Source organism: Zalophus californianus, chromosome 11 (assembly GCF_009762305.2).
Source record: "Zalophus californianus isolate mZalCal1 chromosome 11, mZalCal1.pri.v2, whole genome shotgun sequence".
Classification (NCBI taxonomy): domain Eukaryota; kingdom Metazoa; phylum Chordata; class Mammalia; order Carnivora; family Otariidae; genus Zalophus; species Zalophus californianus.
The window spans coordinates 72813410-72839827 of NC_045605.1; the positions used below are offsets into that span (position 1 = coordinate 72813410).

Here is a 26418-nt window from a genome sequence, read left to right on the forward strand (position 1 = left end):
GAAAGAAGAGCTACAGGGATTGGAAAGGCAGAGATAAAACTGTCATCAGCTGCAGAGAGCATAACCATCAACCCCCGAAACCCACAATCATCAAGATGCTAGAGTTAATAAGGGAATTGAATACTCTAACCCAACACGTGCAACAAAACCAACCACATTTCTCCATACCGGAAATAACCAATAGAAAAAATGATGAAAAATAAGACACCAGGGGCACCTGGGCGGCTCAGTCCGTTAAAGATCTGCTTTCAGTTCTGGTCCTAACCCCAGGGTCCTGGGATCGAGCCCCGTGTCGGGCTCCCTGCTCACCTGGGGGCCTGCTTCTCCCTCTCCTCCCCACTAGTGGTCTCTCTCGCTAGCTCTGTCTCTCCCTCAGATGAATAAATAAATAAATAAATAACATCTCTTTAAAACATTTAAAAACAACAAGAGGCAGTCATGTGACATGGATTAGACCAGAAAACATGACCTCAGCAGAATGCGTGGTGTATCAACGAATGCTTGCTGCGGGTGCATGTCCTCACGTCACCGTGAAGTGTCACTCTGGCCTCCGGGATGGCACCGGCCCCAACGCCCACCAGCAGTGCGCCCAGGGGCTCCACGTCCCCTCTCCCCCCACAGCAGCCGGCTCCCCATCTTCCCAGTCTAAGAGCTTCCATCAAAAATAGTTTTTGTTGCAGAGACACACACTAATGTCTAAAGAGTAAATAAATGCTATACGGTTGCTCTCACGGGACGTAGTAACAACCTCTGAAGTCCCTTTCGTTGTTGTTGCTTCAAGACACTCCTTTGCGGGCAGTGACTTTCCTGCACACACTTGTTATTACCCTGTCCGATGCCTGCAGCTGCAGGAGAGGGCAACTCTTCTTTCTTGTGCTGAGGAAACTTCCTTCACCAGAGAACAGCAGGCCTGTCGTTCTCAAGGCCAAGTTCTGGAATCCTACTGGTTCGCCCTGAAACACAAGCAGGCCTAGGACAAAAGCGAGTCACGTGGGAGAGAAAAGGTCAGAACAGGATTGTTCACAGGTGGCGTGTGGACCCTGGACATCAGCAACATGCTTCTCCTCTGATCTTCCATTCTTTATCTGTCGTGGGACCCTGACTCATTTACCAATTTCTTTATTGTATCTCATGATACTCTTTATTGATGTGGAGGCACCACTGACGTGTATGGATGTATGTGCACATGAGTGTTGGGGGGTGATGACACAGAAAGGCACACGCATGTAAATCACATGAAGACTGGACATTGGCAACTTCTCCTTATCTCAGCACTGGAATCCCACTCAGGGCACGAACTGGGTTGTTGGTTTTCGCACCTTTAACAACCAGCGCCTAGGATAATGCTAGGAATACGGTCAAGTTTAAGGAGCCTTCGCTGAATGGGCATGTTTACTGAAGAAAACGTGAAAACTATAAAATAAATATAAAGAGAAAAAGAAAAAGCAGTGCAAATTTCATCAGCCTGGATTGGGGGGAGGGCGGGGAGAACCTCCTAGAACCTTCCTGTTTGCCTTCTGCCCTATTTTCTAAGTGAATGTACATATACGAATACATCAGCAAAGGCAGGGATATAAGAATTATCATCGGATATTCTGCTTTGTCCCTGAACAACTTCTCATGAGCATCTGTCCTTGTTTCTACTCTTACCTGCCACAAAATCAGTGGCCAAGCTGAAATTCAAATCCGGTCTGCCCGGAGGGAGCACTTGGATTCTTGGCCATCTGCTACACACCTGCCACCTGAACTGGGCAGGAGGATAGCACATCCACCAGTAAATGTACGATATAATTTAATTCAATTTTAGCAAACATGCAAAGCTTAATCATGGCTCTCCCGGGGACAGTGCTCCGTGGACAGAAGCACTGATGTCTTCTGTGCCATTACCTGCTCTGTTCCCAGGGCCTGGCTCAGTTCCTGCCACATTCTGGGAGCTCGTTCAATAAGTGGTGAATGAGTGCATGGGTGGATAAATGAGTTTCGCAAGCATCTTTCCCGACAAGGCCATGAGTTGGAGGTTTTGAAAGGCCCTGTGTCAGACTACTCGGACATTCCTAAGTCGGTGCCTGCAGGGGATTAAGGGAAGATCCCCGAGCAGGGCGGATCCCTCCCAGGTCAGGTCATTTGGGAACAAGGCCCTCTGCCCAGGCTTGAGCCCTTGTCACTTTGCCCAGGTCTTTGAGCCAAGGGACAAGTGGGTCACTGACAGGAGGCTTTGCAAACATGAGTTAAACAGCATGCTTTGACAGCACTCCCTAAATCATGAACTCTGTGTACATCATATACTTTCTTCTCAGAATAGACCTGAGTTTTCGTTCCCCTAGCTAGAGATTTCAAAAACCAAGCTTGGGAAATCAGAGAATAGTGAAAGGGCTCCCTTGGCACCCGAGTTTGAAAAGCAAGCTGTAGTGTGAGGTTCTTCCCTGTCCCACAGCTGAGGACCAAGAGGCTCCACGTACCCCACATCCTAGGGAGAGCATCCAAGAAGCAGCCAGATGCCGCGAGCCCCAGGGCTGACGACGAGGTACCAGCGCAGGCCTGTGCAATCAGCATCGCCTGGTCACCTCCCCCCTCTGGACCCTATAGAAGAGGCCCGGACAGGAAGAGGAGGGGCCCTCGGGCACTCTGGGGGTCTACTAGAGAGACCACTGAGGTTGGGGGAGAGCCAGTGGCTGCGCCAGGTGGGACGACACCTTATCCAGAGACGGGGCTTGGAACGTGGGCTGCTGTCAGGGGCAGCCATGGGCACACCTGCTCCTCTCTGGGGAGGCCCTGCACATCTGGGGTGCTGGTGTGAAGCTCAACTTCACCTCAGGAGCACTGCCGGCACACTTGGTGATGAACACGAGCTCAAAGCCCATTATTTCTTCCTGGGAAATATAATGAGAGGGGACCTGTTTAAGTTTACATTGTAATATCATATTCCAGTATTTCTAAGATACACAATTTTTTAAAGATTTTATTTATTTATTTGACAGAGAGAGATTCAGCGAGAGATGGAACACAAGCAGGGGGAGTGGGAGAGGGAAAGGCAGGCTTCCCGCCGAGCCGGGTGCCCGATGTGGGGCTCGATCCCAGGACCCCGGGATCATGACCTGAGCCGAAGGCAGTCGCCTATCGACTGCGCCACCCAGGCGTCCCTAAGATATACATGTTTTAGTATGATTTTCTGAAATTAGGACGTGTCTTACATGCTCTGATGACCAGGCAGCATTCATAAAATAATTGTCATTGTTTTAGGAATACTTAATTACATTTATTTAGTGTATACTTTTCCTGGTTTGTTTATACACAAGAGTGGTATAAGATAAAAAATATACCTAAGTAAGTCCTAACATCTCCTTCATTAAGGGTAAAATAAAAATGCTGAGTGATAAGAAAATATTATATCCTAACTTAATTTGTAGCTCTCTTGTCTTGGTGGTAGAGACATAGTAATGCATCTTTCAGTCCATGGATGCTTGGACTCAAAGAAATGCAGTGCAGGCTTTTCCCCTCCTCTGCTCTCACAGAGTACTCTCTGCTAACTTGACACTCTGAAAGTTGGCATGGTTCTCTGGAAGTTCAGATATTTATTGTTCTCTCCCAAGGTTTCTCCTCAGAAACCGTAATGACGAATAGTTTATTTACAAGTGAGGTTTCTAATTTCCATTTCTATGAGCAAGAGTACAAGGCACTCCTAGAGAAAATTAAATATATATTCTATGATAAGGTAAAATGTTGACAGGTTCCCAGTACCTTAGTGGAGATTTTGATGTAGATTACATAGTCACCCAAAGTGCCTCCTTACCACGTTCTCCAGATCACGGCCTGTACCAGACATCTGTACCTGCTACAATCCCAAGCCCACTCCCGGGTCTGTCCGCTGTTGAACAATTCTTCCTCTGCATCATTCATTCATTCAACAAATATTCATTAAGCAACTACTATCTGTGACCTGCTATGACAGGTACTGAGGATACAAGGCTGACACATACAGTAAGAGAGACCTGCTTTCTGCCCTTCGGTCTACGACCTACTCACCCTGAAGACAGACCGGTAAAGGGGCAAACACAGTGGAGTGTGGGGAGGGCCAGGGTTGGGGGCACAACAGTAGGTACACCTGGCTTCCTGCAGGGCCCTGTCCTCCATCTCAAGTGCCGTCCCCACTCTCTTCAGCTTTCTTCCTTCAGAGCAGATGACTCTGCTCCCTTTGGCGTTCACATCCCCGCCCCGTTCGCTCAATGCCAGCCCCATGCTTCCCCTTGACTTTGGGCAGCTGCTGTTCCCCCCCACTTTCCCTTCAGGGTGTGCAAGCAGAAGACGGTAGCGTAAGACAGTTAAAGGGTTTGGAGAGTACAACCTCCATCATAAATTCTGTACCCTGTGTAATGGTCCTACAAAATGAATGCGAAATAAAGACTTTCTCAGAAGAAAAGTGGAGGGATTCTGTGACATACACCTGCCTGGCACAAATTGTTAGAGGTTCTTTAGAGAGAGGGAGAATGCTAGGGGTAGAAAGTCAGATCTACGTGAAGAAAGGGAGAACGTTGAGGAAGGCGTGAGGCAAGGTAAACCAGTATTGATAACAGCCCATACGTTCCCCTTAGGTCACTTCAGAGGGCACCACACTGCAGCCTGATCCCCCCCACCCAGTGCCCGGAGGCTGCTCTCACCAGCCCGTGGCCATCCTGGGCCCTGCACCTGTTCCTCCTGCCCCTGCCTTCTTTGGCATAGCCTCACTCCTCTCAGACCAAGCCTCAAGCACGGCAAACCCCTCCCCTGCTCTGCTATCAGTGCTTTCTGATAGGAACTCTACGTGCTCTTGTGGCTAACCATTTTATATCCACGCTTTTCTTTCCCCCTTAACAAACAAATGCAATTTCTCTTTCCTCTATAAAACTGTATCATTACCCTTCTTCCCTTAAGAGTTCTCCTCAATTTCTTTTTCAGAGAGGAGTCCTAGGCCAGTTGTCAATCTATATATGCGAGCTCGCCCTGTTTCTGACACTGGAGTAGGTCCCTGCCAACATGTCCCTTGGGCCGCTGAGCATGGCGCTAAGCCTTGTCGGTAGAGGGCGCTGCAGGGACAAGCAGGAAGGAGGACCTCTCCCCCAGGTACTGGGAGCCTGGTCTCCTTCTGGCTCCTGTGGTGCTCTTCTCAAGTGCAGGATCCCCAGAGGCACTCACCAGAGGGCGTTTCCATGGTACCCCACTGAAGTTTCTTTACAATTTCTGGGACCCTTCACTGGGTTTCCAGGGTGGTCTGCGGCGCTCTGCCTGTGTTAGGTGGGTGCCTAACCCTATACAACCGACTGAGTGACTTAAACCCCACAAATGTATTTCTCCTCTTTCTGGAGGTGGGAGGTCCAAGATCAAGGTGCAAACTAATCTGGCCCCTGGTGGCACGTCTCTCCTTGGCTTGCAGATGGAGACTTGTAGCTGTGTGACAGGGCAGAGAGGAAGGAGCAAGATCTCTAGTATGTGATATCATAAAGACGCTGATCCTATCAGACCAGGTTCCACACTTATGACTTCTCTTCACCTCCATTACTTCCTTAATCCAGTAGGCAGCCACAGTGGGAGGTGGGGCTTCAACATATGAATGAGAGGCGGGGACACAGTTCAGTCCAGAGCACTGCCCCTTGCACACCAGTCTCGGGCACCCGGACAGCATCTTCCCCTGACCCCGTGTGGGCTGCCTCCCGGTGAGCTTGCAGCAGCCCCAGGTCTGTTCCCAGTTCCACTGCCGCCTTCAGAGTTTCCTGCCAACTGTCCTCCTGCCACCTCAGTGGGGGGAGTTCTTGTTTGTGGGCTGTGGCTTGTGACACCCAGCAATCTCTGTGGGCCAGCCAACGGGCCACAGAGTTTCCAACAAGGTCCACAGCTCAGCTTTGTGTATCCTGTACCCCTTAGTGTTTAGTCATGTCCCAGCTAAGCATTCGTTCTGTTAGAATTTCCCATCTCAAACAACTACCTGGTTTCTGTCCCCTGAGTGGACCCCAAATGACAGAGGGGGCTTCTCTACCCTGCTCGCTCCTCACCACCGCTTCCCCAGTATGGATCCGTTAAGGAGCAGAAGCCGTGAGGAGAGAGTCACCAGTGTGGTGGCATCAGGCCTTCACTTAGGCTTGAATTAAGGCAGTGAAATAAGGTGGAGAAAAACTGCCTTGGACGGCTTTCTCAGATGGCAGGGAGAGAAACTGGTTCTCAATGGTTTTGGATGTGCTCCTGAGAAACCAGCAGAAGATCAAGGTGGCAGTGGCCTGAGACGGATGCCACAGTCCCTTCCTCCCACGGCTGGGTCCCCTGCCCCCAGGGACAGAGACCACTGAGGATTAAATCAAAGGGAACCAGATGCTGAGGACAGTGAAGGTACAGGACCCCATGGACGGCAATGAGGGGTAACCCCTGTTACTCCATGGAAGGGCTTGGAAATAGCACCAGAGCAACCAGAGGGGCCTGGACAGGGCAGCGGGTCTGATCGGGGAGGGGTGGGTGCGGGGCATCTGTCCTGTGTCATGCTGAGATAGTCCCCCTACACTAAACCCAGGGGCCCGGGCTCCACCCACACGGGGGTGTCCATCCATCTCCCCTGGGGGACAAACCAGCAGTCCTCACACCCAAGAGTGAGTGACACACACTTTTCAACAATCTCTTCAAGCATTTATTAGACACCTATTAGGTGCCCTCCACCAGCCGCCGGGGACAGAGTACTCAGTGACGGGGTGACCCTGCCCTCAAGGGACTCACAGCCTGTCCCCCGAGGGCAGAACAAAGAGGAAGCTCAGTACTTGTCAGGCAGGCCAGGGGGTCGGAAGTGGTTGGGGTCTTTGCCACTGCGGCCCCATAAGTTGGCAGCCTGGTCAGCCTTCGAGTCCTCCGCTCCGTGGCCACTGTCTCCATACCTAAAACGGTCTGTGACTCTCTGCAAATTCTCTCTGGCGTTGCTGGGATGGAGGAAGGCAGGTAAGAGATTAAGTAGGGGCTGAGCAGCAACATCCCCCCACCCCATCAATCTCTGTTCGTCCCATCGAATGGCTGAGAGGAGCCAAGAGCGGAGGGGCTGAAACATTGACCGTGCTCCAGGCACAGCCCAGCTCAGCCCAGGCTGGTCCCCTTGCCCCTGCTGCAGGAGGGCGGGAGTCACCCATTCCCACGGGCCTGGCCCAGGCTCTGTCAGCCACTCAGACCCCACACTGGGCCCAGAGGGGAGGGTGGACAAGAGGAGCAGCCACAGTCCTAAGGAAACTTCCCTAGTTCTTGGCCCCTCTTGGCTAATAAGGGTGCCCGGCTCAGGTCACCCATCCCTGCATCCCCAGGGACCATGTTACCTGATCTTTTCAGCAGCCCAGACACCCCCAGGGCCCCTTTGTGCAGCATCATAGTTGCCCCGAGCATGGAAGTATTTGTCAGAATCTTTGTAATTGGCTTCTCTCATGTCAGAGTAGGCTCTCATCATGTCCCAAGCCCCTGCAGAGAAAAGGATCAGGCAAAAGAGATGTCAGGTGGACAGAAGCCGTTGACACACCCTAGTTCGGAAGAATCAAGGAACCGCAAATCTACCACTGACTCAAGATTTCTGCCCGGGCTGCCAGCACCCTTGGGCACCATAGGCTGAGAAGAACAAGTCTTCCTCCCGGTTGGTTCCCCAGGTGTCGCCAGCGAGGGGCTGCGGGTGGGGCACAGCTGTGTTGCACATGTGTCTCTGACCCTGTGCTATCTCTGGGCTCCATCCCCTTAAGGGCTGTATATGAGCTGTTCAAGGAGAGCAAGGAGGAATTATAGAACAGGATTTCTCAACTTCAGCACCACTCAGGTTTGGGGCCAGATAATTCTTTGTTGCTCAGGCCTGTCCTGAGACTGCAGGACGCGTAGCAGCACCCCTGACCTCTGCCCACTAGATGTGGGCAACGTATTCTCCAAGGGTCACAACCAGAACAGTGTGCAGGCATTGCCGAATGTCCCAAGGCACAAAATTGCCCTTGGTCAGGCAGCAGTGCTGTAGAACGAAGCCACAGATGATAAGATCCAGGGGACTTGGGTAAGTGAGGAGATGACAGGGAAGGCAGATCCTGAGAAAGGCCCAGGAGTACAGTGCTTCTGCCCAGAGTCCTAGGAAATCTATTCTTGCAGTGGGAAGACACGTGACTGTGACTCGAGTCCCTCTGAGTGTTAGGGGCATAAATGGCATCCTGACAACTTTCTAATTGGACCATACCAATGATGGGGGCGGCTCGAGGAGGCCGGCGCTAGAGCCCTGGCCCATGAGCCATCCTTAGCTGCACTTTCTTTTTTTTTTTCCTCTTTAAATTGTTTTAATGTTATGTTAATCACCATACATTACATGGTTAGTTTTTGATGTAGTGTTCCATGATTCATTGTTTGTGTGTAACACCCAGTGCTCCACGCAGAATGTGCCCCATATAACCCATCGCCAGGCTAAACCATCCCCCCACCCCCTCCCCTCTAGAACCCTCAGTTTGTTCCTCAGAGTCCATCATCTCTCATGGTTCGTCTCTCCCTCCAAATTCCCCCCCTTCATTTTTCCCCTCCTGCTATCTTCTTCTTCTTTTTTTTTCTTAACATATATTGCATTATTTGTTTCAGAGGGACAGATCTGTGATTCAACAGTCTTGCACAATTCACAACGCTCACCATTTTGCTGCACTTTCTAATTACCGGGGTGCTCTGCAAGTTTTGGAGGCCAGGTCACACCCCAGGCCAGTTACCTGAGCCCCTCGGGGCGGAGGCGGGGATGGATCTCAGGCATCCGGGGTTTGTAGAGTTGTCCTGGTGCGTCCGACACGTAGCGGAGGTTGAGAGCCACCCAGCTTTCGGGAGTGGTACTCAGATACATCTACCTGGCAAGAGCTCTGAACTCAGGCACAGCTGGGTTCCACCCTCTGCTCTGTGACCTGCTGCCTGGAGGTTAGTCCCTGACAATGGACTCAGCTGCTCTAGCAAGCTCCCCTTCTTGTGGAGAAGATGCCTGCCTCACCTAGGGGTCTGAAGCCATAGTAGACGAGCAACTGTCCCAGCCTGACCAGTACTGACCCTGTTTGCCTCGAAGCCTCCCAGTTAGCACGGACAGTGTCATGGAACCCTCCCGAGACCCTGGCAAACCAGCATAGCTGGTCACTCTACATTGCATGAAGGTGCTGAATTCCAGTACAGGCTCGAGAGATGTTTTCGTGCCCCCGCCTTTTTTTGATCTGGTTAAGAGCTAGGAAAGGGTAGGAAACAGACCTCTCAGGGACAGCGTCACTGTCAAAAGGAAGCATCAGTGAGAGCTAAGCTGAAGTCTGTAAATTATCCCATCAGGAAATGGCAGGAAGGATGGAAGGGAGGCAAGGGGGAAGGGAGGAAGAAAAGGAGGAAGGGCTGGATGAAGGGAGAGAGGGAAAGGAGAAGAAAAGGTGGACAGCTTTAATCATACACTGTGCCTTTTGTCTGCAGGAAATTTTATGCCATTTCTAGACTCATTCTGCGTCTTCTATTCAAACTGACCCTTTAGCTGGGATAGATGATTGCTCTTTCTCTGGTAACGAATGGACATAAATCCTGTGCCTTCCGACCTGTTTGATGAAGAGCTCCCCACACCCTGGGCACATTCTACGACATAGGGCAACACAGCTCACAGAGCAGCTACAACCCTTGAACGTGCTCAGGGCAAATCCTAGTGGGCCGTGGATGCCACCCCCGTCCAGCGACCTTACCTCGAGCAGCCTCACCGACGAATGCATACCATTGGCTGCTGACACCCAGGGCCAAGGAGCAGAAAATGAGGCCCGTGAAAAGCTTCATGGTGCTGAAATGAAGGAGAGGGTCAGGGGCAAGGACAGGACCCTCACCCCCCCTTTGGGTTTGGCAGGTCACAGAGAGCCTGGTGCTCATTCCATTTTTTCTCAGCAGACTCTTCAGGTCCATGTAGGAAAGAAACATTGCAGTAGGTCCTCACTCGGAGCCACAGCCCTTGGCTGAACCCATCAGCCCTGCCCCCCAGGGCTGGCTAAGAGGTCCCCAATGTAGCACTGATGGAGGTACACGGCAGCTGGGACCAACCTGTCTCAGCCTAGAGCAGCCTGCCCTCAACCAAAAAGCTCATAATCACCCAGTCTCCCGTGTGCCACTCTGCAAGCACAGACCTCATACAGGACAAATACAAAACAGAATAATTATTTTGAAACCTGTTGGGAAAGAGAAAAGAGCGTCTGGTGGTTTTTTCAACCAGTTCCTCCCTGGAGTATCCCTTTACCTGAGTTCCGGTGGAGCAGAGCTGCTGGTCCCTGCCTGCTGGGGAGAGGTAGCTGCTATTTATACTGAGCCCTCCCTGCTGGGCACACGGGAAGAGAAGAAAAGCCAGCCGTGGTGCCTGGAACAGTCTCCCCAGGTCATGGCCCCTAGAGACCGGCAAAGGAGAACTTACTGGACGCCCGTGGTTTTCTTCATCCACAGGTCAATTCCCGGTTGTGCAACCCTGAGGAAAAAAGGTGAGCTGGTTCTGCTGGCAGCCGGGGCTCAGGAGGAGGGCCCCGCTGTTGGAGTTGGAGGGGCTGTGGAGACGAAGGGTGTGGAGCACCAGGCGCCTCCCGGTCCCTGGAAGGTATGTGGTTAGAGGAGGACTCCTCTAGCCAGGACCTTGCTTTACTGGTCAGGTCCTCAGGATGGTCCCCGCTGGGCCAGATAGCAGATGTGCCAGAAATGACACCCTTTGAGATCTTGCCTAAAGCTCTTGAGCTTCAAAATGGACAGGGCAGCCCCACCAAGTCCTCTCGGTGCCCTGGAAGGTCCTTCCCCCAGTCTGTGTGCACCTGCTAAGTTTTCAGTTCTGAGGCACCGGACAGTCCTGCTCAGCTGGCTCAGCCCATGAGCACGTGTATTATTATCTAAGCTGGTTCCTGGGTTGAAGTATCTACTTGGAGGGATTCTGCTTCACCTCACCCAAATGTGGAATTGTGTCATGGTGGAATGAGAGGTGCAAGGAACTAAAATATTAACCCTAGGAGACCTACAATAGGACATCATTTATGCGAAAACGACAGCCCATTTGGAGTAAGGTCAGGCTCCCAGTCAGGGGAATGTTGGGGGAAGCTCTTTGCTGTATTTCCTGGGGGTGAGGGGTCACTATCTTCCCTTTCCTCATTGTGAGTCAATATCAGCAGGGTCTGCCCAGCAAGATGAGGCCTGTGTATATATGAGCAGAGCCTCCAACTCTCCAAAGAAAGTAACCCTTGCACCTCCTCCTAACTGGAAACATTCTAGAAAGACAATTCTGGGAGACCCTGGGTGGCTTAGTCGGTTCAACTTCTGACTTCAGCTCAGGTCATGATCCCGGAGTCTCGGGATCAAGCCCCGGGTCGGGCTCCCTGCTCTGCGGGGAGTCTGTTTGTCCTTCTCCCTCTGCCCCTTCCCCTGCTCATGCTCTCTTGCTCTATTTCTCTCTCTCTTAAATACAGACAGACAGACAGACAGACAGGCATAAAAAGGGAATTCTGGAGACTGTAGTTCCGCATAGACAGTTCACATTGTTCCAAGCTTTCTAAAGATTGGTTGAAGAGAAGGGCTGATTCTCTGCCTGAAACAGAATGAAGCTTATCATTTCTCCTTCCCTTCGCCTGATATTTTTGGACAAGACAGCAAGTACTATATATCCTTTTTGACTCTCAAATATCCTGCCTAGTTCTTCAACTGTTCTCTTGTTGTTATTGCTAATATCAATGAAATACAGAATCTCAAATTCTCAACGTCTTGGTTTGAATATGAAATCTAGCAAATGGGAGAAGAGAGATATGCTACATTTTCTTTCGACTTTACAAAGATATCTTACATGTTCAGGAATCATTTGTGCACAGAGGATGTCAATTACATCTGTTATAACATTACCAGGGCGACAGATCATGAGTCCAGACAACCAAGTCGGCTTCTTTTTTGGAGGTTCAGAAAACAGGAAATACCATCCTTGAACAATTTGCCTTAACCCCTCCCCAACTTGCTCTCTGTTTCTCTCTCTCTCCCTAAAATAAATAAGTAAATCTTAAAAAAAAAAAGAGAGGAGAGATAATGAATGCAGGGATGTCTGGGTGGCTCAATCAGTTAAGCGTATGTCCGACTCTTGATCTCAGCTCATATCTTGATCTCAGGATTGTGAATTCAAGCCCTGAGTTGAGACAAAAAAAAGATAATGAATGCAAATAATTTTTGCATAAGAAAATATACTGGCATTTTGGTGGCAGAATAAATCAAAAATTATCCATCTAAGATTTGTCAATCTAAGAATTTGTTCAGATTCAAGGAGCTGGATGAGTCTTTTCTACTGGAACTGGAAATTCTGTATATGGATGGCTGTGGTACCTTACTTTCTATCACCCAAGTCCTAATAATATGAGACTGTGTTTGCGGTTAAGTTTTTGAATGGACATTGATATTTATGTCTTGATCACTCAGTAGCAACATGTGTCACTGTTGTCTGCATGATTTAAAACTAAGGGTGGCAGGTCATCACCTCATAACAGGATTGACAACAGAGCTTCTGGGAATAAATGCTAGTACATCAGTGAATTTGGCGGTCGGAGCCTATGGAAGTTCATGTCATATTGCTTCTATTTTTCAGTGAAATAGGAAGCATAGTCATCAAGTGAAAAGAGGCTGGGAGAGGAGGCATGGTGGAAGTTCTAGGACAGAAGTGAAATATGGTCATCTAGGAGAATGGCAAAGTGAATAAACTTGGGAAGTGTAGTAGGATTGCAAGGAAGCTTGAGGATAATGATCATGAATGTAAAGGGAGACTAATGACCATGATTTTCCCTCACCACATTCAGTTGCCAAAGTGCAGACTTGAAGTTAGTGGGGAATTGGATCTCACCACTCAGTAAATGCTTATTGAGTTATCAAATGAATTAACACATTTGCAGGTCAAAGGAGGATTCATTTAAAGATGAGGGAGGGTTATGGGGTATAGGGAGAGAATTAACAAAGAGAGAGTGCGTGAGGGCATAAATATACTCCAAGGTCTAAGGGCCCACTGAGGATGGCGCTACCCAGAGTGTAGCAGGAGCCGGTCTTTCTCTGATAAAGGAAAGAAAGGAGAGAGGATTAGGAAGATGTATTATGAAATGAAGGCGAGAAAGCTGAAGGAAACCAGAAACACCTGTCTTTTACCTGTCCCAGGATTCATCAGTCTCTACCTGTTTGCAATAACGAGTTTGGCCCCACAGTGCACAAAACTCAGGGACAGGAACCTTGTCTGGTTTCCTGACAATCTGCTCAATCTCTTACATCTAGCAGAGCACCCCACCTATGATGGGTTCTCAGTAATTTTTATTGATTGAATGTATCAATGAGTGAATGAACGAGGAGAAGTAATCTGCATGGTTGGATAGAAGTAGTGAGATGGTGGAGCTTGGAGGTTAAGAAGAAAAAACGCGAACGCTTAACACCCCCTCTACCATGTCCATCCTGTTATTATACCCCATAATTTGGATTATTGTAACAAATCCTTAATTGGCTTCCATATTTCCACGCTTGCCTCCAACTAGTCTCTTCTGAGCATAGCAACCAGACTGTTAAAGCACAAGACAAGCCATGTCACTCTGCTCAAAAACCTCCAGAGGGTGTCAGTTTTAGCCATAGTGAAGCCAAGCTCTTTCAGTAGCTTACAAGACTCTACTCTGTCTTACACCTCACTCATTTTGCTGCAGCAACACTAGCCTCCTCCCTGTTCTTCAAACTCTCAAGCACATCTCACCCTGGGGGCTTGGATAATTATTCCTTTCCTCTGGAACAGTTTTTGGCCAGATATTTGCATATCAGGGCTTTAAGGAGAGCAAGGTCTTAGATTTCAGGATGCTGGAAGGTTCAGCAATATTATTAATGTCACTAAGAATGTTGGCCTCAAATAAATCAGAAGGAGGGCTGTGAATGACAAGTAGAAATTTTCTAAGGTAGATAATAAAGGTAGGAGAGGAGTGGGGAGATCTATCAACAAATATAAGTGAGAGAAGCTTTGTCCTCAAACAGTACTAACTAGATTGTCTCTATCAAGAGCATCTGGTGGGCATTCTATGTATGAGCGCTGATTCCTGGGCCCAAATACTGAGATTCGGATTCAGCAAATTTGAAGTGGACTTCAGAAATGACTGTGTTTGGGGTGCCTGGGTGGCTCAGTCAGTTAAGCATCAGCCTTCAGCTCAGGTCCCAGGATCGAGTCCTGCATCGGGCTCCTTGCTCAGCAGGGAGTCTACGTCTCCCTCTGCTTGCCGTTCCCCCTGCTCATGATCTCTCTCTCTCTCTCTCTCAAATAAATAAATAAAATCTTAAAAAAAAACCGAGAAAGAAATGCCTGTGTTTGACAATCTCTATGTGTTGGAAATCACTTGGTGCAGATAACATTGGTAAAGCTAGAGAGTGGGTTGTAAAGAATTTGATGGGGACTCGGGAGAAGGCACTCCAAAGAGCATTGGGGGTGTTGCTGGGTGGACTGGGGAGACCCCTGGGCCCTGAGGCCTCTGCTCAGCCTATTCGGGGATGTTGCCAGAGGCTCTTGGTCCTGTCACAAGAAAGAATTCAAAGAGAGACTAGACAGAACAGTTGGGTGGTACAAGAAAGAAAGCTTATTAAAGCAAGAGTACACTCTCAGTATATGAGAGCTGGTGAGCTCGAGGGAAAGCTACAGACCCTAGGGTTTGGGTCTCTCCTTTATTGACAGTTGTTCACTAGGGGATGGAATATTTATTACATGGGGAGGGGATTTGGGGGGAGAAGAGTTTCTGGCTTTTTCTGCCTTACTAGGTGAGGGTCTTCGGCCTTCTTTGTCTTGGGCCAGGCTGGTTTGATCCGGCTTCTTGCAGTTGTGTTTTTGGAGCTCTGCCAGGATGGGTGTCTAACTTTCCCCTGATAGCCATAAATCCCCCTGTGCTGACCTCCAGGCATCCTGTTAAAACCTAACTAACTGCTTACTCTAACCAGGGTAAAGAATGTAGAGATGGCAGTGGGGAGCAAAGAGGATGTAGAGCCCTCTGTCCCATTCTATTGTTCAGGAATTGCAGGAGGTCTACCCCATGGGAAAAGAGAACAATAAAGTGGAACCGACTTGGGAGAGGCAAGTGTCAGGTTCTTGTAACAGGGGAAGGAAATAGGCAGCTAAAGTGGAATGCTCCCCACAGAGCCTTCTTGCCCGGGGCTCATGGGAAAGCAGTAGTGAATGGGCAGATAGAGTACAGAGAGGGTTGAGACTGACCCATATAGAAATTATTTTACGTCAAGCAAAAGAGGGGGACATAAGAACAAGGGTAAAGCAAGCAGTGGTTTAGCATATGGGTTAGGACAGCAGGCTGGGGTTATTTATTGCTTTGGGGCTGAGTGTGAGATGCTGGACTGTTGCTTTGGAGCGAGTAGAACTACCCCTCAAAGCCCAAATGGACTGGAAAGAGAAACAATGGGGATGCTTTTCTGATCTCCTTCCAAAGATGCTGAAGTCTACTATTGACCTGAGTTCTAGAGAGAATGGAGGGACAAAGGAGAAGGGTAGGGGAAAGGGTGGTTAGTGAGGATAGACAAGGTACACTCCTGTTTAATATGAAAAATGTGTAAATAAGAAATTAGTTTTTTGGTTTGCCTGCCTGGCTCCGTCAGTAGAGCCTATGACTCTTGATCTCAGGGTTGTAAGTTTGAGCCCCACACTGGCTGTAGAGATTGCTTAAAAATAAAAAAATCTTGGGGCACCTAAGTGGCTTAGTCAGTCTAGCATCTGGCTCTTGCTTTTGGCTCAGATCATGATCTCAGGGTCGAGATCAAGCCCCGTGTTGGGGTCCATGCTCAGCCAGGAGTCTGCCTGAGATTCTTTCCCTTCTCTCTCCCCCTCCCCCTCTACTCGTCCCCCATCTTGTGCTCCCTCCCTCCCTCTCTCTCTCTCAAATAAAGAAATAAATAAAATCTTTTAAAAACATAAGAATCTTTTTAAAAAGAAATTAGCTTTTCAAGCTGACACATAGCATTCAAACTTGGAGGCAATAAGCCTAATAGGCCAGGTCTTTCTGCTTTTTGAGATCTGTGATTAACAAAAAGAGGATCCAAGTATTCTCCCTGGGCCAGGGGTGCTTTGTTTATCTACGAGTTCATCCTCTATAGAGTCACAGCCAATTGATTCTTTTAAACACATACACCACATCTCCTAGGAATGACTCTCTTTTGCTCAGTAAGAAACAATCTACATCCAAACCCCTTTCTGATGGAGAAGCTGTAGAGACTATAAATGGATCACTCACAGACCAGAACCACACATTGCCTTGACCAGTGATCTTTCTACTCTAGCTCCTTGCCTCCGTAACTTAGCAGGTGTTGTTTTCTGGGAAAACTGTACACCCCTTAAAAATATGAAAAGTGGTCTATAGTCATTCCAGGTTGGATGATTTGGTTTGGGAGAATGCCATCGGGCACAGCAATATCAGCTTCTGGTAGTAGAAATCTGGACTTTGCCCCATTCCATTATTCCAAGCTTAACTTTAACAGAATGTCCCCCGTTAGGAAATGCCGGAGTACCTTTCCAAGTATAGATTGTGACACTGAGTTCCCATCACAGATCCCAAAATCCAGCCACCCAGACTTGAAGTCAAGAGCCAAGCCCCAGATTCAGACAGACCTAGAATGGTTTCTACCATATACTCATACTGGGGAAGAGCACTGGATGACCTGGAGAAGCATAGATAACGTCTTAAGGGAAAAAGAGTGCCATAGCATATGATCCCATTTTTAAATGTTCAAAGACATTTTCCCACAGTGAAACACAGCCCGAGAGGTTGCACATCAAACAGTAATCCATGTTCCTCGGTAGTGGGTCTTCTTTGTGTTATTCTGGGTTTTCAAAATTCCCTACAATGACACATTCATTTATTCATTTATCAAGTATTCATCGAGTGCCTTCTATGCAACCATCACTAGAGTAGCTGTTGGGCACCCATGGCGGGGTATGGGCAGGGGCGAGAAATAACCAGATCCAGGCTATGCCTTTGTGAAAATGAGTCATGTGACTGGGGAGAAAATGATTATATATACATAGAGAGAAGGCTCATACTTGTGGTATGAGGTACTGTGGTAAAATCAATCAATTCCAAAAAATAAATGGGAAAGATTATGTGTGCAGAGAGTATAATGAAAGAAAAGAGAAGACAAGGTGTCACCTTCAGATTTTTGTCTCGCCCAGAGAACAATAGTCCCTAGGTGCTGACACCATTACACATTCCCATCATGGCTTCCTTAACATTGATAGATTCATAAGTGGCTCAGCTGTCAAAAGATCTCCTGTGCCTCTACTAGTTATTCACCAGGCTACCGATCACAGCAATCGGGAAGACAAGAGAAATGACTTCTCCTCCGTCGCTTCTACCTAACAAGCTGATCATCTGGAAGGTAAAAGGACTAATCATTTAATTAAGGACGTGGACTCTTAATTCTGTTTGATGTGCATCCCTTCTTACAAAGCCCCACCTCCTCCTGAAGAGAGAACCCTTGCCTCATAACTTGGAGTTTTCAGTTTGCATTGTCTAGGCGCCAGGAAACCCTGATTCAAACTTGTCTGTACGTAGGTCAGGGTCTCTTCCCCTGAAGGCTGTTGGCTGGGGCGTATTGATCCTCAGAAGCCTCCTGGCCTCTGCCTGGTGGAATGGCTAAAGGCACACAGTTGGATGTGGGGGATTCAGGCACCAGCCCACCATCAGCAACAGAGAGTCAGAGTCTGGAACTGGTGCGGTCAACATACAAAAGGCACTGCATTGTGTTTTAAAATATTTTACTTCTTGTCCTTTTAAACACTTGCAAAAGGGAGTAGTGAATTAGACACCACTCAAAACCCAAAATCTCTTATGGAATTATATAGTGTTGGTGAAACTAAGAACTCATTTGGGGAGGGGAAGATTTTTAAGCCTTAGTAATTTTTTGTAAGTTCTGTTTAAATCTCAAGTGATGACCTTTCCTTCTTTGTTTTGTTTCTTAAATTCCACATGTAGTACGGAATCGTATAGTGAAATCATATAGTATTTGTCTTTTTGTGACTTATGGGGATTAAAGAGTGCACTTGTGATGAGCACCGGCTGGTGTCTGGAATTGCTGAGTCACTGTTTGTACACCTGAAGCTAATATTACACTGCATGTTAACTGTGCTGGAATTAAAGCTAAAACCTAACATGAAAATAAATAAATAAATTTCAAGTGTTAATAGAAAGCACACCTGATGAATCGTCATTCAACCTTTTCTACCAGTTAGGCTATTCAAATACCTAGGTCATTAAGCGTGCATTTCAATCTTAGAGAAAAAGTTTTCATTCTAGAGGGACAAGAAAATGTCATGTCAAAAAGAGGCTCCTTTTTCTTTTACATGCATTGGCAGGAACATCCATCGTGGAAAATTTACCGCTTCTGATTGTGCAAAGTCAATTTTTCAGATTTACCGGAGAGTCTGTCTCAATCTGCTTAGTTAACCAAATAAGGAATGCTTGTTTAGATCTGTGTGTCCTAAACATTCTGAAACTCCCTGGCTTCTCTTGCCTTCAGAGAGACATGATTAATACCATAGGGGTTCAATAAACAAAAAGAACTCTCAGGCCCAAGTGATTTGCCTTCCAATTTCCCTTTAATTAAAGCTGATTCTCTGCCTAAATGGAGACTCACATTCCTCTTGACATTTTATCTCTTTCCATAATCCCAATAGTGTATCTTCTGGTCAGACCTGCTGGATGGGCATACTGTCCAGAGCAGGGGCCCTCGCTGTTCTGATTCAGGAGCTCTGGGCTCACCGCATTTATGCCCAGGTTGGGGAACTCACAGCAAGGGGACCCGACCCCACCAGATCTTAGAAGGGAAGCTAGGGCAAGTGCCACTCAAAAACACTAGGCATAATGATGACTTGAGCCCCTGCTTGGCATACCTGCCCTTCATGGCATACAGACATGTTCGCCTCTGGGCCTGGCACACTTGAGAAAGGCCTGGGATCACTGGCATTTAGACCTGTGAAGAAGTCAGCCTATGGCTTCCTATGGCTCAGCTGGCTCTAGCATGACCCAAATCCGTTGTCAACGGATCACTGTGTCAACGCAGTGGGAAAATGTTTCCAATCCTCTGGGATCCCTCAACACGTGGGGAGTCATCAGGCCAGGAAATACCTCTGTGTTTCCTCAGACCTTCACCCCAAACCCGTCCCATCTCCGATGAGACGTGAAAACTCCAAATCCTGGCTTTCTTTCATGCATCAGGGTCAACACCTTGCCCTGCCTCTCAACTAGAACTCCTGCCTGGCTCCCTCAAGAGGCTTCCCCTCCCACGGATGATATGTGGGGGGCCTTTGCTTTTGTCGTTTTGTTTCTATTTTCAATAGTTTGCGATCTCTTTTCTGCATGCAATACTTGTAACAATATTTCTGTTTTAAAAATATAGGTTTTATTATTATTCAGGTATGGCAAGACCAACCGATCAGGAGATGACTATCATTAACAAGATAGTTTTTTACTCACAGAACCCAAAAGAAGGCGGCACCCCATGCCACGGGATGGGGATGGCAGCACCCAGTGATGCACCCAGGGAAGGTTAGAACCCGGAGGGAGTGAGGTGCTAAAATGTGGACGAGAGCCTTTTTTGTGGTTTCCAAGGGAAAGAACAGTGAAGCAGGGTGAGCAGGCTTAGGGTTTCCTTATTTTTCTATTTTATTAAATGACGTGTATACATTCGGTAAAATGCCTCTGTAAAACTCAACTCCATTTCGGGAATTTGTGGGGACAGTCTTCATCATTTCCATTTATTTGTGTATATTGTTCTATGTAATTTCTCTGTTTCTTCTCATACCCACTTTGGGATTTATATTTTCCCAGAAATATGTTTAATTTATATAGGTTACCAAATGTCTTATCATATAATCTTTTCTTTCTGAGTCATGAATTTTTCTACTATTTCTACCTTTCTGTCCATTTTTTTCTCTTCTTGGGGATTTATAATAATAATTCTATTGCTAGTCTACATCTACTTAAAATTCCTAATAATCTTGGGGTGCCTGGGAGGCTCAGTCATTAAGTGTCTGACTTCGGCTCAGGTCATGATCCCAGGGTCCTGGGATCGAGTCCCACATCAGGTTCCTTGCTCTGCGGGGAGCCTGCCTCTCCCTCTCCCACTCCCCCTGCTTGGTTCCCTCCCTCACTGTGTTTCTCTCTGTCAAATAAACAAATAAAATCTTTACAAAGAAAAAATTCCCAATTATCTCCATCTCTTTTTCTGTTGCTTCTTGGGAAATTTCCTGGAGCTGTTCTTCCAGCCAACTACTTTACTATTTGGTTGCATTTATCATTTATGTATCCCTTTATTAAAGTGTTTATATTAAATATTACTTTTATAGCCTTTCCAATTGATTCTTCTTCAAAATTGATAGTTCCTACTTCATATTATCTTTTACCCCTTCTGATGATATTTATAAGTGTATTATGAGTTTCTTTGTAATTCTCCAACCCATCACTTCTGGGAGATCTAGTATTATATGTTCAGTTGGTTGTCTTTCTTTTATAAAAGCAACTGTGCTGCTTGAATATCTGGTAACTTTTCCCTGTGAGCTCATTCTCCCTGGGGCAAGTCAGCTATCCTGCCTAGAAAGTATGTGAGCGTGTGTGTAGCGTAAATTCAAACATGTATGACACCCAGTGGGTTTAATATGGTGGGAGGTGGTGTCTGGGGAGAGGGGAGGGTGGTGAGTGGCCTCCAGGGCAGCACGTCGAACACCACCGGGCAGGATGGAGCCACTCATTTGCTGCTTGTCGACCATTACCCCCCTTTACCTCCTCCTTCCTGGCCCTGCACTTTCTGAGCATTCTCTGCTGGGCGTACATGCCGAGCCCTAAAGGTGGGAGGATGGACTAGAGAGGACGAAATCAGCAGGAGCTGACATGTCCTGCAGCCCCTGTTTCTAACCTAGCCTCACTCGGGCTGGGAACTGACCCCTCTCCCACCGCGTCGTTCCCACACCAGCCCCCGCAGAGCTGGGCTGACACTCCTGGTACTACTGTCTCATAATGACCGGGAGCAGATAGTGACCTTTGAGGGTTAGAAGATACAAAGAGATGTGCCCCCATCTTCTCCCTGACTGGAAGCCCAGCACGTCCCCAACTGGGCTGCAAATTCATCGAACAGTACTCTCACTCCGATAAGAGGTAACTCGAAGTTTGGGTGAAGCAAGGCGAAATCCCTCCAACTAGTACTCGCAACCCAGGAACCAGCTTAGATATTAATACACGCGCTCAGGGGCTGAGCCAGCTGAGCAGGGCTTTCCTGTGCCTCAGAACTGAAAGCTTAGCAGGTGCACACAGACTGGGGGAAGGACATTTCAGGGCACCCAAGGGACTTGGTGGGGCTGCCCTGTCCATTTTGAAGCTCAAGAGCTTTAGGCAAGAACTCAAAGGGTGTCATTTCTGGCACATCTGCTATCTGGCCCAGCAGGGACCATCCTAAGGAACTGACCAGTTAAAGCAAGGTCCTGGCTAGAGGAGACCTCCTCTAACCACAAACCTTCCAGGGACTGGCAGGCCACCCGCCTGGTGCTCCACACCCTTCGTCTCCACAGCCCCTCCAACACCAACAGCGGGCCCTCCTCCTGAGCCCCGGCTGCCAGCAGAACCAGCTCACATTTTTTCCTCAGGGTTGCACAACCGGGAATTGACCTGTGGATGAAGAAAACCACGGGCGTCCAGTAAGTTCTCCTTTGCAGGTCTCTAGGGGCCATGACCTGGGGAGACTGTTCCAGGCACCACGTCTGGCTTTTCTTCTCTTCCCGTGTGCCCAGCAGGGAGGGCTCAGTATAAATAGCAGCTACCTCTCCCCAGCAGGCAGGGACCAGCAGCTCTGCTCCACCGGAACTCAGGTGAGGGGCTACTCCAGGGAGGGACTGGTTGAAAAAACCACCAGATTCTCTTCTCTTTCCCAACAGGTTTCAAAATAATTATTCTCTTTTGTATTTGTCCTGTATGAGGTCTGCGCTTGCAGAGCGGCACATGGGAGACTGGCTGATTATGAGCTTTTTGGTTGAGGGCAGGCTGCTCTAGGCTGGGACAGGTTGGTCCCAGCTGCCATGTACCTCCATCAGCGCTACACTGGGGACCTCTTAGCCAGCCCTGGGGGGCAGGGCTGATGGGTTCAGCCAAGGGCTGTGGCTCCGAGTGAGGACCTACTGCAATGTTTCTTTCCTACATGGACCTGAAGAGTCTACTGAGAACAAGTGGAATGAGCACCAGGCTCTCTGTGACCTGCCAAACCCAAAGGGGGGGTGAGGGTCCTGTCCTTGCCCCCTGACCCTCTCCTTCATTTCAGCACCATGAAGCTTTTCACGGGCCTCATTTTCTGCTCCTTGGCCCTGGGTGTCAGCAGCCAATGGTACGCATTCTTCGGTGAGGCTGCTCAAGGTAAGGTCGCTGGACGGGGGTGGCATCCACGGCCCACTAGGATTTGCCCTGAGCACGTTCAAGGGTTGTAGCTGCTGTATGAGCTGTGTTGCCCTATGTCGTAGAATGTGCCCAGGGTGTGGGGAGCTCTTCATCAAACAGGTCGGAAGGCACAGGATTTGTGTCCATCTGTTACCAGAGAAAGAGCAATCATCATTCCCAGCTGAAGGGTCAGTTTGAATTGAAGAGGCAGAATAAGTCTTGAAATGGCATAAAATTTCCTGCAGACAAAAGGCACAGTGTATGATTAAAGCTGTCCACCTTTTCTTCTCCTTTCCCTCTCTCCCTTCATCTAGCCCTTCCTCCTTTCCTTCCTCCCTTCCCCCTTGCCTCCCTTCCATCCTTCCTGCCATTTCCTGATGGGATAATTTACAGACACCTTCAGCTTAGCTCTCACTGATGCTTCCTTTTGACAGTGACGCTGTCCCTGGGAGGTCTGTTTCCTACCCTTCCCTAGCCCTTAACCAGACCAAAAAAAGGCGGGGGCACGAATAACATCTATCGAGCCTGCACTGGAATTCAGCACCTTCATGCAATGTAGAGTGACAAGCTATGCTGTTTTGCCCAGATCTGGGGAGGGTTCCATGACACTGTCCGTGCTAACTGGGAGGCTTCGAGGCAAACAGGGACAGTACTGGTCAGGCTGGGACAGTTGCTCGCCTACGATGGCTTCAAAACCCCTAGGTGAGGCAGGCATCTTCTCCACAAGAAGGGGAGCTTGCTAGAGCAGCTGAGTCCATTGTCAGGGACTAACCTCCAGGCGGCAGGTCACAGAGCAGAGGGTGGAACCCAGCTGTGCCTGAGTTCAGAGCTCTTGCCAGGTAGATGTATCTGAGTACCACTCCCGAAAGCTGGGTGGCTCTCAACCTCCGCTACTTGTCGGACGCACCAGGACAGCATTACAAACCCCTGATGCCTGAGATCCATCCCCGCCCCCGCCCCGAGAGGCTCAGGGAACTGGCCTGGGGGGTGACCTGGCCTCCAAAACTTGCAGAGCACCCCGGTAATTAGAAAGTGCAGCAAAATGGTGAGCGTTGTGAATTGTGCAAGACTGGTGAATCACAGATCTATACCTCTGAAACAAATAATGCAATATATGTTAAGAAAAAAAAAAAGGAGATAGCAGGAGGGGAAAAATGAAGGAGGGGAAATTGGAGGGGGATACGAACCATGAGAGACGATGGACTCTGAGAAACAAACTGAGGGTTCTAGAGGGGAGGGGGTGGGGGTTAGCCTGGTGATGGGTATTAAATAGGGCACGTTCTACGTGGAGTACTGGGTGTTACACACAAACAATGAATCATGGAACACTACATCAAAAACTAACCATGTAATGTATGGTGATTAACATAACATTAAAACAATTTAAAGAGAAAAAAAGAAGAAGAAAGTACAGCCAAGAATGGCTCATGGGCCAGGGCTCTAGCGCTGGCCCCCTCGAGCTGCCCCCATCATTGGTATGGTCCATTTAGAAAGTTGTCAGGATGCCATTTATGCCCCTAACACTCAGAGGGACTCGGGTCACAGTCATGTGCCTTCCCGCTGCAAGAATAGATTTCCTAGGACTCTGGGCAGAAGCACTGTACTCCTGAGCCTTTCTCAGGATCTGCCTTCCTGTCACCTGCTAACTTGCCCAACTCCCCTGGATCTTATCATCTGTGGCTTCGTTCTCCAGCAGTGCTCCCCGTCCAAGGGCAATTTTTTGCCTGGGGACATTCGGCAATGTCTGAAACTGTTCTGGTTGTGACCCTTGGAGAATACGTTGCCCACATCTAGTGGGCAGAGGTCAGGGTGCTGCTACGCTTCCTGCAGTCTCAGGACAGGCCTGAGCAACAAAGAATTATCTGGCCCCAAACCTCAGTGGTGCTGAAGTTGAGAAATCCTGTTCTATAATTCTTCCTTCCTCTCCTTGAACAGCTCACATAGAGCCCTAAGGGGATGGAGCCCAGAGATAGCACAGGGTCAGACACACAGGTGCAACACAGCTGTGCCCCACCCGCAGCCCCTCGCTGGCGACACCTGGGGAACCAACCAGGAGGAAGACTTGTTCTTCTCAGCCTATGGTGCCCAAGGGTGCTGGCAGCACGGGCAGAAATTTTGAGTCAGTGCTAGATTTGCTGTTCCTTGATTCTTCGGAACTAGGGTGTGTCAAGGGCTTTCTGTCCACCTGACATCTCTTTTGCCTGATCCTTTTCTCTGCAGGGGCTTGGGACATGATGAGAGCCTACTCTGACATGAGAGAAGCCAATTATAAAGATTCCGACAAATACTTCCATGCCCGGGGCAACTATGATGCTGCACAAAGGGGCCCTGGGGGCGTCTGGGCTGCTGAAAAGATCAGGTAACATGGGCCCTGGGGATGCAGGGATGGGTGAGCTGAGCTGGGCACCATTATTAGCCAAGAGGGGACAAGCCCTAGAGAAGTTTCCTTAGAGACTGTGGATCCTCCTCCTGCCCCGCCTCCCCTCTGTGCCCAGTGTGGGTTCTGAGTGGCTGACAGAGCCAGAGCAAGGCCCTTGGGAATGGGTGACTCCCGCCCTCCTGCAGGGAAAGCGGACCAGCCTGGGCTAAGCTGGGCTGTGCCTGGAGCACGGTCAGTATTTCAGCCCCTCCGCTCTTGGCTCCTCTCACCATCCCTTGGGACGAAGAGAGATTGGTGGGGTGGGAGGATGTTGCTCCTCAGCCCCTACTTAATCTCTTACCTGCCTTCCTCCATCCCAGCGATGCTAGAGAGAATTTGCAGAGAGTCACAGACTTTTTTAAGTATGGAGACAGCGGCCACGGAGTGGAGGACTCGAAGGCTGACCAGGCTGCCAATGAATGGGGCCGCAGTGGCGGAGACCCCAACCACTTCCGACCCCCTGGCCTGCCTGACAAGTACTGAGCTTCCTCCTTGTTCTGCCCTCAGGAGACGGGCTGTGAGTCCCTTGAGGGCAGGGTCACCCCGTCACTGAGTACTCTGTCCCCGGAGGCTGGTGGAGGGCACCTAAAATGTCTAATAAATGCTTGAGGAGATTGTTGAAAAGTGTGTCACTCACTCTCGGGTGTGAGGACTGCTGGTTTGTCCCCCAAGGGAGATGGATGGACACCCCCGTGTGGGTGGAGCCCGGGCCCCTGGGTTTGGTGTAAGGGGACCATCTCAGCATGACACAGGACAGAAGCCCCGCACCCACCCCTCTCCGATCAGACCCGCTCCCTCGCCCAGGCCCCTCTGGTTGCTCTGGTGCTATTTCCAAGCCCTTCCATGGGGTAACAGGGGTTTCCCCTCACTGCCGTCCGTGCGATCCTGTTACCTTCTCTGTCCTCAGCATCTGGTTCCCTTTGTTTTAATCCTCAGTGGTCTCTGTCCCTGGGGGCAGGGGACCCAGCCGTGGGAGGCCGGGACTGTGGCATCCAGCTCCGGCCACTGCCACCTTGATCTTCTGCTGGTTTCTCAGGAGCACATCCAAAACCCATGAGAACCAGTTTCTCTCCCTGCCATCTGAGAAAGCCGTCCAAGGCAGTTTTTCTCCACCTTATTTCACTGCCTTACTTCAAGCCTAAGTGAAGGCCTGATGCCACCTCCCAGGTCATTCTCTCCTCACGGCTTCTGCTCCTTAAAGGATCCAAACTGGGGAAGCGGTGGTGAAGAGTGAGCAGGGTAGAGAAGCCCCCTCTGTCATTTGGGGCCCACTCAGGGGACAGAAACCAGATAGTCTTTTGAGATGGGAAATTCTAACAGAACAAATGATTAGCTGGGACATGACTAAACACTAAGGGGTACAGGATACACAAAGCTGAGCTGTGGACCTTGTTGGAAACTCTGTGGCCCGTTGGCTGGCCCATAGAGATGCTGGGTGTCACAAGCCACAGCCCACAAACAAGGACTCCCCCCACTGAGGTGGCAGGAGGACAGTTGGCAGGAAACTCCGAAGGCGGCAGTGGAACTGGGAACGGAGCTGGGGCTGCTGCAAGCTCACCGGGAGGCAGCCCACAC

General features: G+C 49.2%; 2 protein-coding genes across 2 annotated transcripts; one reads left to right on the plus strand and one right to left on the minus strand.

Annotated features, from left to right (window-relative positions):
- Nucleotides 1–6623: 6623 nt before the first annotated feature.
- On the minus strand, nucleotides 6624–10301 carry LOC113936864 (serum amyloid A-2 protein-like). Its single transcript, XM_035723091.1, has 4 exons — nucleotides 10238–10301; nucleotides 9699–9790; nucleotides 7314–7452; nucleotides 6624–6929 (listed from the first exon to the last, which is right to left on the minus strand). Exons 2-4 carry the CDS (start codon nucleotides 9784–9786, stop codon nucleotides 6767–6769), a joined length of 390 nt encoding a protein of 129 aa, XP_035578984.1. The 5' UTR covers nucleotides 9787–9790; nucleotides 10238–10301; the 3' UTR covers nucleotides 6624–6766.
- An 11500-nt stretch (nucleotides 10302–21801) lies between these two features.
- Nucleotides 21802–25462, plus strand: LOC118356106 (serum amyloid A-2 protein-like). Its single transcript, XM_035723092.1, has 4 exons — nucleotides 21802–21865; nucleotides 22312–22403; nucleotides 24645–24783; nucleotides 25164–25462. Exons 2-4 carry the CDS (start codon nucleotides 22316–22318, stop codon nucleotides 25324–25326), a joined length of 390 nt encoding a protein of 129 aa, XP_035578985.1. The 5' UTR covers nucleotides 21802–21865; nucleotides 22312–22315; the 3' UTR covers nucleotides 25327–25462.
- Nucleotides 25463–26418: the final 956 nt, after the last annotated feature.